Genomic DNA, 14,617 nt, shown 5'->3' on the forward strand with positions numbered 1-14,617 from the left:
TTTTTAAGTGTGAATCTTGTGAATTAGTAAAACATCATCGTGTTGTTTTTCAGTCTCAACCATATAAAAAATCAAAACCATTTATCATGATTCACAGTGATGTTTGGGGTCCTTCTAGAGTAACAACTCTTTCTGGAAAACGTTGGTTCATTACTTTTATTGATGATAATACTAGGGTCACTTGGGTTTTCCTTTTAAAAGAGAAATCTGATGCTGAAACGGTGTTCAAAATTTTCTATAACATGGTTCAAACACAATTTCATACTCAGATTAAAATTTTTCGAAGTGATAATGGAAAGGAACTTTTTAACAATGTGTTAGGGAATTTTGTTGCTGAGAAAGGAATTGTACACCAAAGTTCGTGTAATAATAGACCTCAACAAAATGGGGTGGCTGAAAGGAAAAACAAACATCTCCTTGAAGTTGTTAGAGCTCTAAGTTTTAAAACTAAAGTTCCTAGGTATCTTTGGGGAGAAGTCGTTTTAACAACCACTTATTTGATTAACAGACTACCTACACGAATTCTGGATTTTAAAACGCCCATACAGATTTTCATTGACTGTTTTCCAAATTCTCGGCTAGTGACAAACATTCCCTTAAAACTTTTTGGAAGTGTGGCTTTTGTTCATAACCATGATCCTAAACGTTCAAAACTTGATCCAAAAGCACATAAATGTATTTTTGTAGGCTACCCCACTAATCAGAGAGGTTACAAATGCTTTGATCCAGTTTTGAAAAGGATGTTTGTGACTATGGATGTCACATTCTTTGAAGGAACCTCGTACTACAGCAACTCCCATCTTCAGAGGGAGAGCAACACTAGTGAAGATGGTTTTTAGGTGGTTCTGATTTAATGTTTGAATTTGTCCATAATGATGTTCCTCACAACCAGTCACCGAAAGAGAGGAAGAAAATACAAAATTAGTGGAAACAAATGAATTAAATATTGAAAATGAACAACCTTTGGTGATGCCATCTCAAAATGAAAAAGTTGAAACAACAGAGATGCATGCGAAACAGTATAAAGGCCTTGTATATTCAAGGGAATATCTAGCACAGAAAAGGAGATGCACTATTCCGCAGCATCAACAAGAATTTGATCTAAGGTTGGATCATGAAATTCATGATCATTCTCCAAAAATTCCTGAAAATATTCCTCCAGGTAATTCTAATTCTTCCAGTCAGCTTGATCTTTCCATTGCTCTTAGGAAAGGTGTTATGTCTTGTACAAAACATCCTCTGTCAAATTTTGTATCTTACAAAAATATTTCACCTTCATATTGTAACTTTATTTCACAAGTTTCTAGTGTATCCATTCCTAACAGTATCCAGGAGGCTCTAAATGTTCCTAAGTGGAAAGAAGCTGTTTTTGAGGAGATGAGAGCTTTGAAAAAGAAAGCTACTTGGGAGAAAGTGGATCTGCCGAATGGAAAGACAGTTGTTGGTTGTAAATGGGTGTTCACTCTGAAGTACAACTCAGATGGATCCTTGGAGAGATACAAGGCTCACCTAGTAGCTAAAGGCTTTACTCAGACATATGGAGTGGACTACTCTGAGACCTTTTCTCCAGTGGCGAAGCTAAATACAGTTCGAGTACTCTTATCTGTTGCAGCTAACCTTGACTAGCCACTGAATCAGCTGGATGTGAAGAATGCCTTTTTGAATGGAGACTTGGAAGAAGAAGTATATATGGAGCCTCCACCTGGTTTCACTGAGAAGTTTGGAACTAAGGTATGCAAGCTAAAAAAGTCTCTATATGGACTTAAACAGTCTCCCAGAGCCTAGTTTGAAAGATTCACAAGGTTCGTTAAAACTCAAGGATATAGTCAAGGACAATCTGATCATACTCTTTTCACAAAAAGATACACCAAAGACAAGGTTTCGGTTTTGATTGTCTATGTTGATGACATAATCTTGACTGGAGATGATATTGAAGAGATTAGCATACTAAAGCAGAGCTTAGCCAAGGAATTCAAGATTAAAGACTTAGGCCAGCTAAGGTACTTTCTTGGAATGGGAGTGGCAAGATCAAAGAAGGGCATTGTGGTTTCGCAATGAAAATATATTCTAGATCTCTTGAAAGAAACTAGAATGAGTGGATGCAAACCTTCAGACACTCCGATAGAAGTTAATGCTAAACTTGGAGAAGTTAAAGATGGGGTTCCAGTAGATACCAAAGGCTGGTAGGAAGATTGATTTACTTGTCACATACACGTCCTGATATTGCCTTCGTTGTGAGCATGGTGAGTCAATTTATGCACTCCCCGTACGAAGAACATCTTGAAGCTGTGTATCAAAATCTTAAGTATCTAAAAGGCACACCAAGAAAAGGACTTTTCTTCAAGAAAAATGAGAAGAGAGGGGTTGAGGTGTATACAAATGCGGACTGGGCAGGCTCGATCACTGATAGAAAGTCAACTTCGGGGTACTGCACATTTCTTTGGGGCAATTTAGTTACTTGGAGAAGCAAGAAGCAAAGTGTAGTTGCTAGAAGTAGTGTTGAGGCTGATTTTAGATCAATGGCTCAAGGAGTGTGTGCGGTTCTTTGGCTAAAGAGGGTGCTAGCAGATCTTAAGAGACCAGTGAGTTTTCCTATGAAACTGTATTGTGATAACAAGGCAGCTATCAGCATTGCTCATAATCCGGTTCTACATGACAGGACTAAACATGTTGAGATTGACAGACACTTTATAAAGGAGAAGCTTGAAGAAGGAATAATCCGCACTCCGTTTGTACCAACCACGCAGCAAGTTGTAGATGTTTTACTAAGGGCTTGTTGAGACACCATTTGAACTTCAAGTTAGCAAGTTGGGCATGATAGATATCTTTGCACCAACTTGAGGGGGAGTGTCGGGAAATTACGAAAGATAGGATTTGCAGCAAATTAAGAAAGATATGATTTGATTGATTAAGAGATTTGAATAAATTTAGGAAAGATTAGATTTGAATAAGTTTATGAAAGTCATATCCTAGGATTAAGGGAAAGATTTAGTCAATCCCTGATTGAGAGAGATTCTAGGGGTTTGTCTTTCCTATCTTTTCTTATTTAAGTTGTATGCTCAATATGTTTTCATGATTAACAAAGAAAATTTTCTTCTTCTCTCCCTCTATATTTCGCCACAAATTTTTTTTTTTTTAAATCTAAACAAGTATTTATTAAATATCAAGAGAATAAGCGTTAAAAGCATCCCAAAGATAGGCACGAGGTGTTAGCTCTCACACAAACGTAATAAAAGAAAGTATCAAAAACAATTACATCTGAGCCCAATACAAGTTGTACCTATTGACCCGTTGTTTAGCTAACCCATCTGTCATAGCATTAGCTGCTCTCCTAACCCAAGAGGTAACCAATTCATGTTTCTGGTTATCCATTTAAACTTTCTCATCTCATCCCTAAAACACCAAATAATAGACTCCAGATCTTTCAGTCACCCTATCACCATTTTTGAGTCCCCTTCAATCTCCACATTTGTTAGGGCCATATCACTTGCAATCTGTAGCCCTCTCACAGCCGCAAGCAATTCTACCCTGATAGAATTCCCCACTCCTACACGACTGGAAAATAGTGCAATGATAATTCCTTCTTTATTTCTCAGCACCCCCCCATGCCAGAAGGGCCCAAGTTGCCTTGACTGTTCCCATCAAAATTTAATTTTACGAAGTCTGCAACTAGGGTTTCCATAAAGTCTTTTCTTTTTCTTTTTTGGAAGAAATTCTAGCCACTACCCCTCAATTTCTCTAAATATCATCAAAGGACCAACACAAAAAAGAATCCATGGTCCTAGCCAATGTATCACCCTTACCAATATGCAGTCTCTTACCGCTTCTATGCATCTCTCGTTTCCTGAGAAAATTCTGTTATTTCTTTCTTCCCAAAGAATCCATATTATTGTTGATCTAGCACTTCTCCACATAATTCTTCCCCTCCTTTTAGGCCAAATAAAGGTCAAAGGGTCAAAAAGATTATCTACCTCCGTTGGAAAGGACCACCTGCAACCAAACAAAGAGAAAAGCCAATCCCACCTATTTGCAGCAAAGGGGCAGGATATTAGTAAGTGGTAACAATTTTCTTCATTGGATTTACAAAGGGTGCACCAGTTTGGGGTTAAGCGTAAAAAGGGTGTTCTTTTTTTGTAGCAAATACATAGTGTTGATCTTCCCATGGTACGCTTCCCAACAAAAGGCTCCAATTTTGGTAGGAATAAGTCGATGCCACACTTCCTTGGTAGGGAGAGGCTGAGGAGAAGATAAACAAAGACTTGAAAAGAGAAGCACAAGGAAAAAGACCTTCAAGATGAGGAATCCAAATATGTCTATCTGGTTTGGTAGGATCCAAGAAAATGGAGTCAGTCCAGAAGTTGCAAAAGCCCATTCAACTCTACCATTTCAGCATCCCTTAACCCTCTTCGAGAACCAAAATCCCAATTATGATTCAGTGGAATGATAGGAGAAACAATAACATCTGAGACACACTTGTTTTTGTACAAAGAAATTGAGCAAAGGGAAGGAAACAGATCCTTAAAGAGTTGAGGAACCAACCCAAAGATCTTCCCAAAACTTTGCAGCCACCCTGGAACACACATCATACCTGATGAAGCTAAGAAACCAGTGAAGAAATCCATGAATGCTAGTAATCACTTGGAACCACAATCTGACCCTCTCCAAAGGCCACCTCCAAATCCATTTACCTAACAAAGCTAAGTTCTTTTTATCCTCCTTTAGATCTATAGTCACTATTTCCAATCTCAATAGGTGACATTTTTTTATCCTCCCTAGTTCCCATAGGAAATCCCTCATTAGTCATTACCTTCTCAATCTTCCTAGCTTCCTCCTGCAGAATCCTAAACGCTGACAGATAATACAATGGCAAATTTGCTAAAGTTGATCTTGTCAGAGTAATTCTCCCACCCAAAGATATGTAGTTCTTCTTCCACATTGCTAGTTGATTTGCACACCATTCTAAAATTGGGAACCAAAAACTACTCTCATTAGGATTTGCTCCTAAAGGAAGCCCCGAGTAGGTCAAAGGCCAACGAGAAATGGAACAATCAAGCCTCTCCGCGGTAGCCTCTAGTTCTCTATCCTCTAAATTAATCACCGCAATGCAACTCTTTTCAAAATTAACTTTGAGATTCAAGACAGCTTCAAATTGGAGGTGGGCAACTACAATATTATTACCACCAATCTTCTAACCCCTAGTCTCCCCCTCCTTATTCGCCTTTGAAATGAGTATGCTAGAAACATCCACAACTAGAGTAAAGAGGAAAAAGGATAAGGGATCCCCTTGCCTCAGGCCTCTATTTGCCTAAAAAAATCCTTCACCATCAGATTAACCAACACAAAATAGTGACATGATTTAAAAACATTCCCTTACCCATTCATACCACCTATTACCAAAGCCACAATTCCTCATCACCTCAATCAAAAACTTCCAATCCACCAAATCATAGGCTTTCTCCAAGTCCAACTTGCAAATAAAACCTTTGTAGTTAGATCTTTTCAGCTTCCCCACACACTCATTTGCAACAAGAAATTGGTCAATTATTGTTTATCTTAGAGGAAAGCACCTTGGAACTGGCTCATTAAGGATGGGAGCACAACTTTAGTCGCATACATAGGGCCTTGGCAATAATCTTATAAATACTAGTCACCAAATTGATGGACCTAAATCTTTAGGGTTACTAGCATTCGGCTTCTTCTGAATAAGGGCCAAAAAAGTAGCATTAATCCCTCAACTAATGAAATGTTGTTCTGCAAATTCATAGAAAGCCTCACACAAGCCTTCTTTCACTACTTGCTAATAGTCCTGATAGAAAGGCATTGTAAAACCATCAGGACCAAGGGCCTTAGATCTATTCATATAGAAGACATCCTTCCTAATTTCCTCCTCTTCAAAAGTTCCTTTCCAGCCACCTTGATACTTCTAGATCCAATACAGGCCAGTTGAACTCTTCCAAAATCTCTCTCTGATTCAAAGGTCTCTTGAAAATAGATTAAAAGTGATCAACAAAAACTCTAACAATATTCCCTGTATAGGACCTCCTCCAAATCTTTTTTTTCAAATCCCTTCTCAACACTCTTTCCTCTTCAATCAATCCACCTTGATTTTCCTTCTCATCCAATTCTTCGATCTGACTCATTAGCGGTTATCTATCTACCAAAGTGCTTATTGTTCCATTCCTTAATCTTTTCATCCAATATTTGAAATTTCTTGCAGAACCTCACTCCCTTCCATTCCACTCTTCTCAACTCTTCATTACACATCTCCACTTCTCTCACAAAATCTTGATGAGTCAACCACATATTTTTTAATCTATATAGATGTTGACTAGGCAGGTAACATTAATGATAGGAGGTCAACTTTGGGGTACTATAGTATGGTTGCAGGTAATATTGTTTCGTGGAGAAGCAAGAAACAATCAATGGTTGCTAGATCTTCAGCTGAGGCAGAGTACAAAACTATGGCTCATGGAATTTCAGAGTTGCTTTGGCTTTAGTCCCTAATGGAGAAATTGGGTGTTGAGTATGACACACCATTGATATACAATCAGGTCGCCATTAACATTACCCACAATCCTGTACAACTTGATAGAACGAAGCATATTGAGGTTGATAGGCATTTCATCAGAGAAAGAGTGGCCTCTGGAGATGTTTGTCTACCTTTCGTTGCATCTGAAGAACAATTAGTTGATATTCTTACCAAAGGAGTCTCCAAGGCGAAGCTACAACATGATACAAGCAAGTTGGGCATGATTGACATTTATGCTCAGCTTGAGGGGGAGTGTAGAGAAGATGGGCCAAATGGCCTATTCTGTTAATGGGCCTTTTCTTATGGGCCTATTAGCATTAGTTTCTCTTGTTTTAATTAGCTAGCCGCCCCACTAAGGGCTTACTTGTAATTTTCTGTTAATCAGTAATTAACCATTTTAATTAAAAGGATTAGGGAAAGGAGAGAGAGTACGAACAACTCCTCTCTTTCATCCCTTTCTCTTCCTCTTCTTCTCCTCTTACTATTTTCTTTGCTTCTTTATCTTTTAATCAGATTTTTTATTTTCTTTATTTGGGAATTTTTTTCTTCTATAATAATAATGAAAGACTTACCCTACTCTCGCTTGCCACCAAGGTTCAAAATATCGCAATGTATCGGTCCGTATCGGCCGGTACGTACCGTTCCAACAAGAACCCAATACGCGGAACGTGTATAAATCATTTGTTTCGTTTCTTTCGTATGTATCGGCCAATACGAGCCCGTATCGGGATTTAATACCAAATCTCTCATTAATGTCGTTTATTTAAGTCTAATTTCTGTTTCATTAATTAGCCAATTACTCCAAGGCAAAGTTAAATTTGAATTTGAATTTTAGCACCTAATTCAAATTCTTTCATTAATTCCTTTAATTAATGACCCCCTATTATTAGTTTCGTTTTGTCAGAGTAAAAATTTCAAATTTTAGCTATAGCAAGATTCGAACCTTGGTCACTTGATTTTAAGTTTTAACAACCACAATTTCGCCAATGAGCCACACATATTTGCTTGCTATGATTATATGTATTTTTAATTTTAAGTAAATTTTCACTTTTCTTAATGAGTGACAAGTTTTTATTAATAAATGATAGAATTAATTAATAAAATTTATATACTAATAAATACTAAGAATAATTATATTGGTTTTTGAAAATTGGCATTCACATTTTAGTTTTTTTTTTACAATTTAGTTATTCCATCATTTTTTCAACAGTTACTAATTGTGTCCCGATATGTCACACTTTATATAAACCATTAAATTATAGTTTTTTACATTTAAATGGCTTATTTACAATCATATAAAATTTGTAAATATAGTTAGTAATATATTTTTTAAGATTTATTTGAATTTTTATCATATTTATGTGTATCTTGATTTTTCGTCCATATCCATACGTATCCAAAGCGTATCCCAATATGTCTCTTAAAATTGTCTTTCAGATACTTTGAACCTTGCTTGCCACTGCTATCACTGCTGAATGCCGCAGCTATAGTGCCACTGATGAACATATTTCTCTCAATTTGACCCATATTTCACTCTCTCTTAATCGGTTTTTAGTTGATATAGAGATTAAGAGTTAAAGACATCAGTGGCATTAGAAGAAAAGTTAATCTTAATTGATTGTTCAAAAGAGAAGAGAATGATCTAACCTGTTGCCTACTGAACAGATAAAATGGTTGCCAATTTGACCCATCCAAGTGAATGGACTTCTGACTTGGTCGATATTTTTTCAACTAACCAATTTATAGGTTGGACTGGACCACTTTCTGTTCACACTGGTAGCTGATGTCTTTAGTAGACTAATAACCAGAGCTGATAGATAACAGCTAATAAGAGGGTGAGCCTCTGTTTAATTCTCATGTGTTGAATAATTCTAGTGCAATGTCTCAATTTTGTGTTGTGTCTTCTGCGGCTATCATTGCTAAAACCAATCAAGAGCACCTACAGCAACATTCTTCTGCTACAGGTTGTGATGCAATAGAATAAAAGGAGAGGGGAAAATTATTGCATGAGAGGGAAGACAAGGAGCTAAGGAATCGGGGAATGATTCAAACCTTTTTTAATGAATTGGTAAAATCTGAAAAGATGCTGTTAAAGGTTAGTGGGGTTGACGGTGACACTGTGACACTCACCCTGATATAGGCCAAAACCTTGAATGATCTTTCTGACAAGGAGTGTGATTGGTAGAATTCCTTTCAAGCAAAATAACACCAAAACTGAAAGATCTTCCAGATAAGGAAAAAAAACATCAAAATTTGATCCAATCAACAAATTACATTTATAGGATGTAACTGTCTAAGTTTTTCAGTTCGGAGTTCAGAATTAAGAAATCCTACATTTCCTTTCCCAGCATCCATTCATCTTATCCTAAATCTGATGTCAACTATAATCCATCATTTATATAATTCATATAACCCAGTGATCTGGATAGCATCGAAGAAAAGAAATTTAAAATGTTAATATTACTGTCATATTAAAGGGTAAAGCCCACTCATAATGACAGCATAAAAATGGACCAGATAATCCTAGACACACAAATTACTTGCAAGTAAGAGAACAAGACAAAGAAAACCTGTGCAAGAAATGTAGCAAGGCAATATCTTAGGCTAGTTAAAACAGCTATCCTCTCAGATATTTGAGCAGCTGCAGAATAACAAAGATGTTGTATAGAAGACCCCTCTGTGAAACAACCGCGTATCAATTGAAAAGTTCCATCAATAAATGCCTGTGGACCTCTCTCAAACACCATGAAGTATACCTTTTGGGAATCTGATCCCTAAAACAACAATAAGACAAATTAGAATAACCATATTACCATGGAATATGGACCAAAATGTAGTTTGCTCCAAATTTTAAAAAAAAAAAAATTGCCACTTGTTGCTTCTCTGGAGTCTGGACCATTATGTACTAACCTCAGCTCTAGATTGCCAAAAGTGTAAATTCTTCTGGATGTGATGCAAACTTGTCAAGATGTGTTCCAAAATATCATCCAAAACATCAAAGATTCTAGATGCTTTGGTAAGGCCCCTACACATGTTAAGTTTGCAGCTATGATTAGAATATTTCCAGATTTAAAGTCTGAATCTATGAATTTAGCAAGGTTTCATCTCCAATAAATAAAAAACATGTTGTCATTGTCCATACATTTCATTATGTTCAAGAACACTAATTTGGTAAAAATGCTTGTTATGAGTTTGGTTAGTTAATTTTATGCTTAAGCATTTCTGTCAAGGTTCTAAGTTAAGACCCATTCACATGAAGACAAATCACCACGCCCCAGATCCACTTTGTGCTTCTTTCAAGAACACCCAGTGTTTTTTATTGGAAACAGTACCTTCATTAATACAATATTAAGTACAACTGTCAACCCCTAAACAGGTATTGAGTCCCCATTATCTTTATTACAAAACTGCCCAGAACATACTCTCCCTCACAGTCCCTTGTTTAGCCAATCTCCCTTATTATATTGAGGATTTCCCTTATGGGCTGTCTATAAATCTAGGCTCCCAACTTACCTGATTGCAGCTAATTCAGGTTTCTATATTTAAAGCACGCACCAATTTCCCAATTGTTTGGCAAATCTAACACCTTGAAGCAAGGCCATCACCTCTGCTCTCAATGCGTCCACTCCTATTGGCCCCGAAAACATAGCCACAATTCATGGATGAAGAGAGTAGCACGCATGGATGAAGCAAAGAACAAATTTTTTTAAAGTTTCAAATAGTAAAAAAACACTAATACATAAAAATATAGAAACCTGAACTTTAAATAACTTAAATGCTTTAAAAATCTTATTATCTCAGATCATCAAAATACATAAGCATAACATATAAAAAAATCATAGTGAAAGTGAAAGTAAACACCTGTGGATCATAATTAAATGTTCTGTTGTTAGGTGTTACCTTAACACCTACTCAGATTGTATTCTATTTTCTATTTAGTGAAATTTTATTTTTATTTATCAAAAAAAAGTACTCTGTCAACCACATATTTTGAGGTATCCAGGACCCGGTTTGTGACAGGCCAGTAGTGCCAAATCAGATCACCTATGCTTCTAAGCTACAAACAATGTTCTCTCTATTTTTGTCCCACTACCATGACCCAACATATAGCCATTTTAATGCATGAGCAGCAGTGCCCTTTTCCATAACCTAATGGACCTGTCAGAGCTAATCCTTTGAATGCACTACATGGAATTCCATTCTAAACCAGCATATTTGTTGAGGTGAGGTCAGTTCCACAGGTTAAAACCCACCAAGTGGTCCACCATTTGATAAAGCATGCAGTGAAAACCATTTCTATATCACCGCTATATAAAAACCATCAAAGTATAATGCGATAAAAAATTGTGAGTAGTCAGACATTTTCACCACCTAATACTCACTGTTTAATACACACCCTCCATGACATTGGTGGTGGATAGCAGTATATCTTATGGCTCAAAATAATTTTGACAATTCCACTTCTGCCCCTAATGTAAACCATAAACAGGGTACCCCACTTCAGTTCAATCAACAATTCATTTCTTTGTACTACAGATGTACAAATTATTGGACATTGAGTGTGGATTATGTATAGCATTGTAATGGGTTGTAAGGGTGTGCGTTAGTGAGATTCTAGTGAGGTCATGCTGTTGCATTTCTCTTATTAGTGAAAAAGAAAGCTTCAAGGTGCAACCTGTGGACATAGGCAATATGGCCAAACCATTTTAAATCTAGTGCTCTCTCTTTCTCTCCCTTTGATTTTCTGTTATTTGTGTTCTCTTTCCTTCAGTGCACGTAGAAATTGTGTTGCCCACTGTGCCACTCCCAACAAACTGGGATTTTGCACCAATTTGTATTTCTTCTTCGGTGTTACACATGTTGAAAATGGCAAGTTCAAAATCTACCTGGTTCAATGTGCCAAGTATCGACAACTCCAACTCCAACTATGCATTCTGGAAGTTGAAGATGCATGTAGTGCTAGTGAAAGAAGATTGTGCAACCACTTTGGAAGGAAAAAAAAAAGAAGAAGAAGTCTATCAATATGAAAGATGAAGAATTTGATAAGAACCAAATAATCATGGTGGATAATCTTCTCGCTTTAGAAGATTCAGTCTTATTCAACATGTCCAAGGAAACCACTTCCAAGGGTTTGTGAGACAAGTTGCCTAATCTCTATGAAAGGAAATCAATGTCTATCTACAACCTGCGGATGAAGAAAAGAGCCTCTCTGCAGGAACACTTGAATGAATTCAACAATCTAGTAAGCAAATTAGCAATTGTAGAAGTACTCATTGATCATGATGATGAGAATTTTGCTCTTTTGCTTTGTTTTATGTCTAATTCTTGGGATAGTTTGATTATGAACTTGAGCAACACAAAAGATCTGTCATTGGAATCTATTGTTTCTACATTGCTCACAAAAGAGTCCTATAAAAAAGTTGGTCAGAAATCTCCTGTTGGTGTAATGATGGTAAGAGGAAGATCTAGTGAGAAAAATAGCTCTGGTATAGATTAGACAAGATCCAAGTTGAGAGGCAAAAGTAAGGGGCTCAAATGTTGGAATTGCAGCAAGAAGGGTCATCTTCAAAAAGATTGTAGATTATTCAAAGAATTCCCGAGAAAATATTGTTGAAGTAGGCAACTCATCAAAAGACAGTGAGGTGTTATTAGTTGATCCACGTGAAAGCTTAAAGCATAACTGGATATTGGATTCTAACGCTTCTTTTCATATGGCACCGTGCAGAGATTGGTTATACACATATCAATCGTACAATGCCGGGATATTTTACATGGGTGACAACAACAAATGCAAAATAGTGGGAGTTGGAGATGTCAAAATCACAATATTTGATGGCATCACTTAAATTTCTAGTATACAATATGTTCTAGAATTGAAAAGGTCTCCTACAATTTGGAAACTTTGATGAGAACAGCTACAAGTCTGCAAGAAAGAAAAGCCAGTTGAAGATCACTAAAGGGGCTATGGTAGTTGCAAAAGGACAGTGTTAGGAATTGCATCAAAGTCTTTTCAAGGAACCATATTGGAATTTGGAACTAAGCACATTTATTTACAGTACCATTTTGTCTGTAAAGTAGTTGATTGCTAGATCTCATACTTTAAGATCCACACCAATGACAATGTTGTTGATATTTTTCCGAAACCAATGACAAGAGAGAAGTCTATCTGGTTCTAAAGTCCTGTTGGAAGCTGTTCTCAAGAATGTTTTTCTCATTGTGAAGGGATATGGTCTTCAAGTGGGAGAATGTTGAGGTGAAGTTGGTTCCACCTACTAAAACCCATCAAATGATCCACCATTTGATAAAACATGCAATGATAACCATTTCTTCATCATTGCTATATGAAACATCAATGTATAATGGTGGGGCAGTCAAACATTAATCCACACCCCCCATTACATTGGCAGTGAGTGGCAGTAGATCATATGGCTCAAAATAATTTTTATAATTCCACTTCTGCCCCTAATGTAAACTATAAATAGGGCACCTCACTTCAGTTCATAACCTCTCAACAATTCATTTCTTTGTACTTCAGGTGTACAAAGTATCGGGCATTGAGTGGGGGTTATGTGTTAAATTGTAAGGGGTTGTAAGGGTGAAATTCTAGTGAGGTGATGCTGTTGTAGTTCTCTTGTTTTATAGCGAAGAAGAAAGCTTCAAGGTGCAATCCGTGGACATAGGCAATTTGGCCGAACCACTTTAAATCTGTTGTTCTCTCTTCCTTTCTTTCTTTTGGGTGTTTCCCTTCCTTTTGAGCATGTAATAATTGTGTTGCCCGCTACACCACTCCCAACAATATTGAATGAATAGATAGAGAAAAGATAAATGAACTCCTTGATTTCCTTGTCAGTTACAGAACCCATTTCTCTCAAGACTTCGTTCAAAAAATAAAGCTTTCACTTATCAGGCAAAAACTTGAGATTATGCCTTAATTTTCAGAATATCACAAGTTGCTTTGAGAGTGGAAATTTCTGGTTCAGATAAACATGCTGACTTGCTTCATGAATTCAGTCATTTAAATAGGAGTCGGGATTCATATAGATGGCAATTGAGCAATACAATAAATGACTTCAAAAGACCTTGTTCTCGTCTTTTTTTTTTTTTTTTTGTAGGCTCGTTCTCTTCTCTTCCATTAAGACGATTCAATCGACTGGAGAGATTGTTCTCTTCCACATTCTAGACCAACAAGTAAATATAGAAAAACAGGTAATAAGAAGTACCAAATGACGAGAAAGAAAAAGAGAATACACCACAGGGAAGAACAAAAACTTACACAGACAATTCTAGCGACTTTGATGGCAATGGAAGAGGAAGGCCCGATCTCCGCCTCCGATATCTTGAACGGGATGTTCGTGCATATAGATTTAAAACTTTTGCGAGTAAATTCGAATTGAATGAAGGAACGAAACTGAGAAGTCTTGTCCAGGCTCCACTCGAATAGGCGGAGATTAAGGATTTAACATCCAATGCTTTGTTTCCAGGGTTTGCAGGTGAAGCAGCCATGTGTTTCTTTCTCTAGCCGAGCTCTGCAACTTCCGGTGAGACTTCGTTAACCGAGGAAATGAGGAAGAATTTCAGGCGTTTGAATATGGCGCATTTTCCGACTTCCGGAAGAGACCCTATAAAGCTCGGTTCGAGGTAGAACGTTGAGTTCGGCTTGAGTTAAAAACTCGAGTTCGGTTCGGCTTGAGTTCGATTTGAGAAAAATAGTTTTATAAAAAATAAAAACTGTTTTTTATTTAATATTTAAAAATTAAGAATTATAATATTTTTATTATATATATTTTATTTCTCTCTATATATATTCAAGTTTGGCTCATGAGCCTCGCTCTATTTGACTCGAACTTGGCTCATTTATTAATCGAGCCTATAAATTCGGCTCAAGCTCGGTTGAAACCGAGCCAAACTTGAAAAGCTTATGAAGCTTGTGGCTACCCCTAACAGTGAGTGTAGATCAAACGGTCCAACATCCTCCCAACATAATCTGACACCGTACATTTCCTACATGACACAGGTTCCACTTTTATGTAGGTCCATGTGCGGTTTTAGATCACGTTGGAGAGAGTTTGAATGTCTAGCAGGTGATCC

General features: G+C 36.9%; 1 protein-coding gene across 2 annotated transcripts in view; it reads right to left on the reverse strand.

Moving 5' to 3' along the window:
• Positions 1–14,163, reverse strand: part of DGS1 (dgd1 suppressor 1) — an 81,899-nt gene extending 67,736 nt beyond the window's left edge. The window contains exons 1-3 of one of the 2 annotated variants that reach the window (XM_010246117.3): positions 13,803–14,163; positions 9,440–9,554; positions 9,100–9,303 (exon numbers count right to left, since the gene is read on the reverse strand). In XM_010246117.3, coding sequence (XP_010244419.1) covers positions 9,100–9,303; positions 9,440–9,554; positions 13,803–14,032 — 549 coding nt within the window. In that variant the 5' untranslated portion in view covers positions 14,033–14,163. The remainder of the gene's footprint in view (positions 1–9,099; positions 9,304–9,439; positions 9,555–13,802) is intronic. The other variant, XM_010246118.3, reaches the window with a different exon arrangement.
• Positions 14,164–14,617: the final 454 nt, after the last annotated feature.

The sequence above is a fragment of the Nelumbo nucifera genome, chromosome 7, assembly GCF_055504915.1.
Source record: "Nelumbo nucifera cultivar China Antique chromosome 7, China Antique-T2T, whole genome shotgun sequence".
Taxonomy (NCBI): Eukaryota; Viridiplantae; Streptophyta; class Magnoliopsida; order Proteales; family Nelumbonaceae; genus Nelumbo; species Nelumbo nucifera.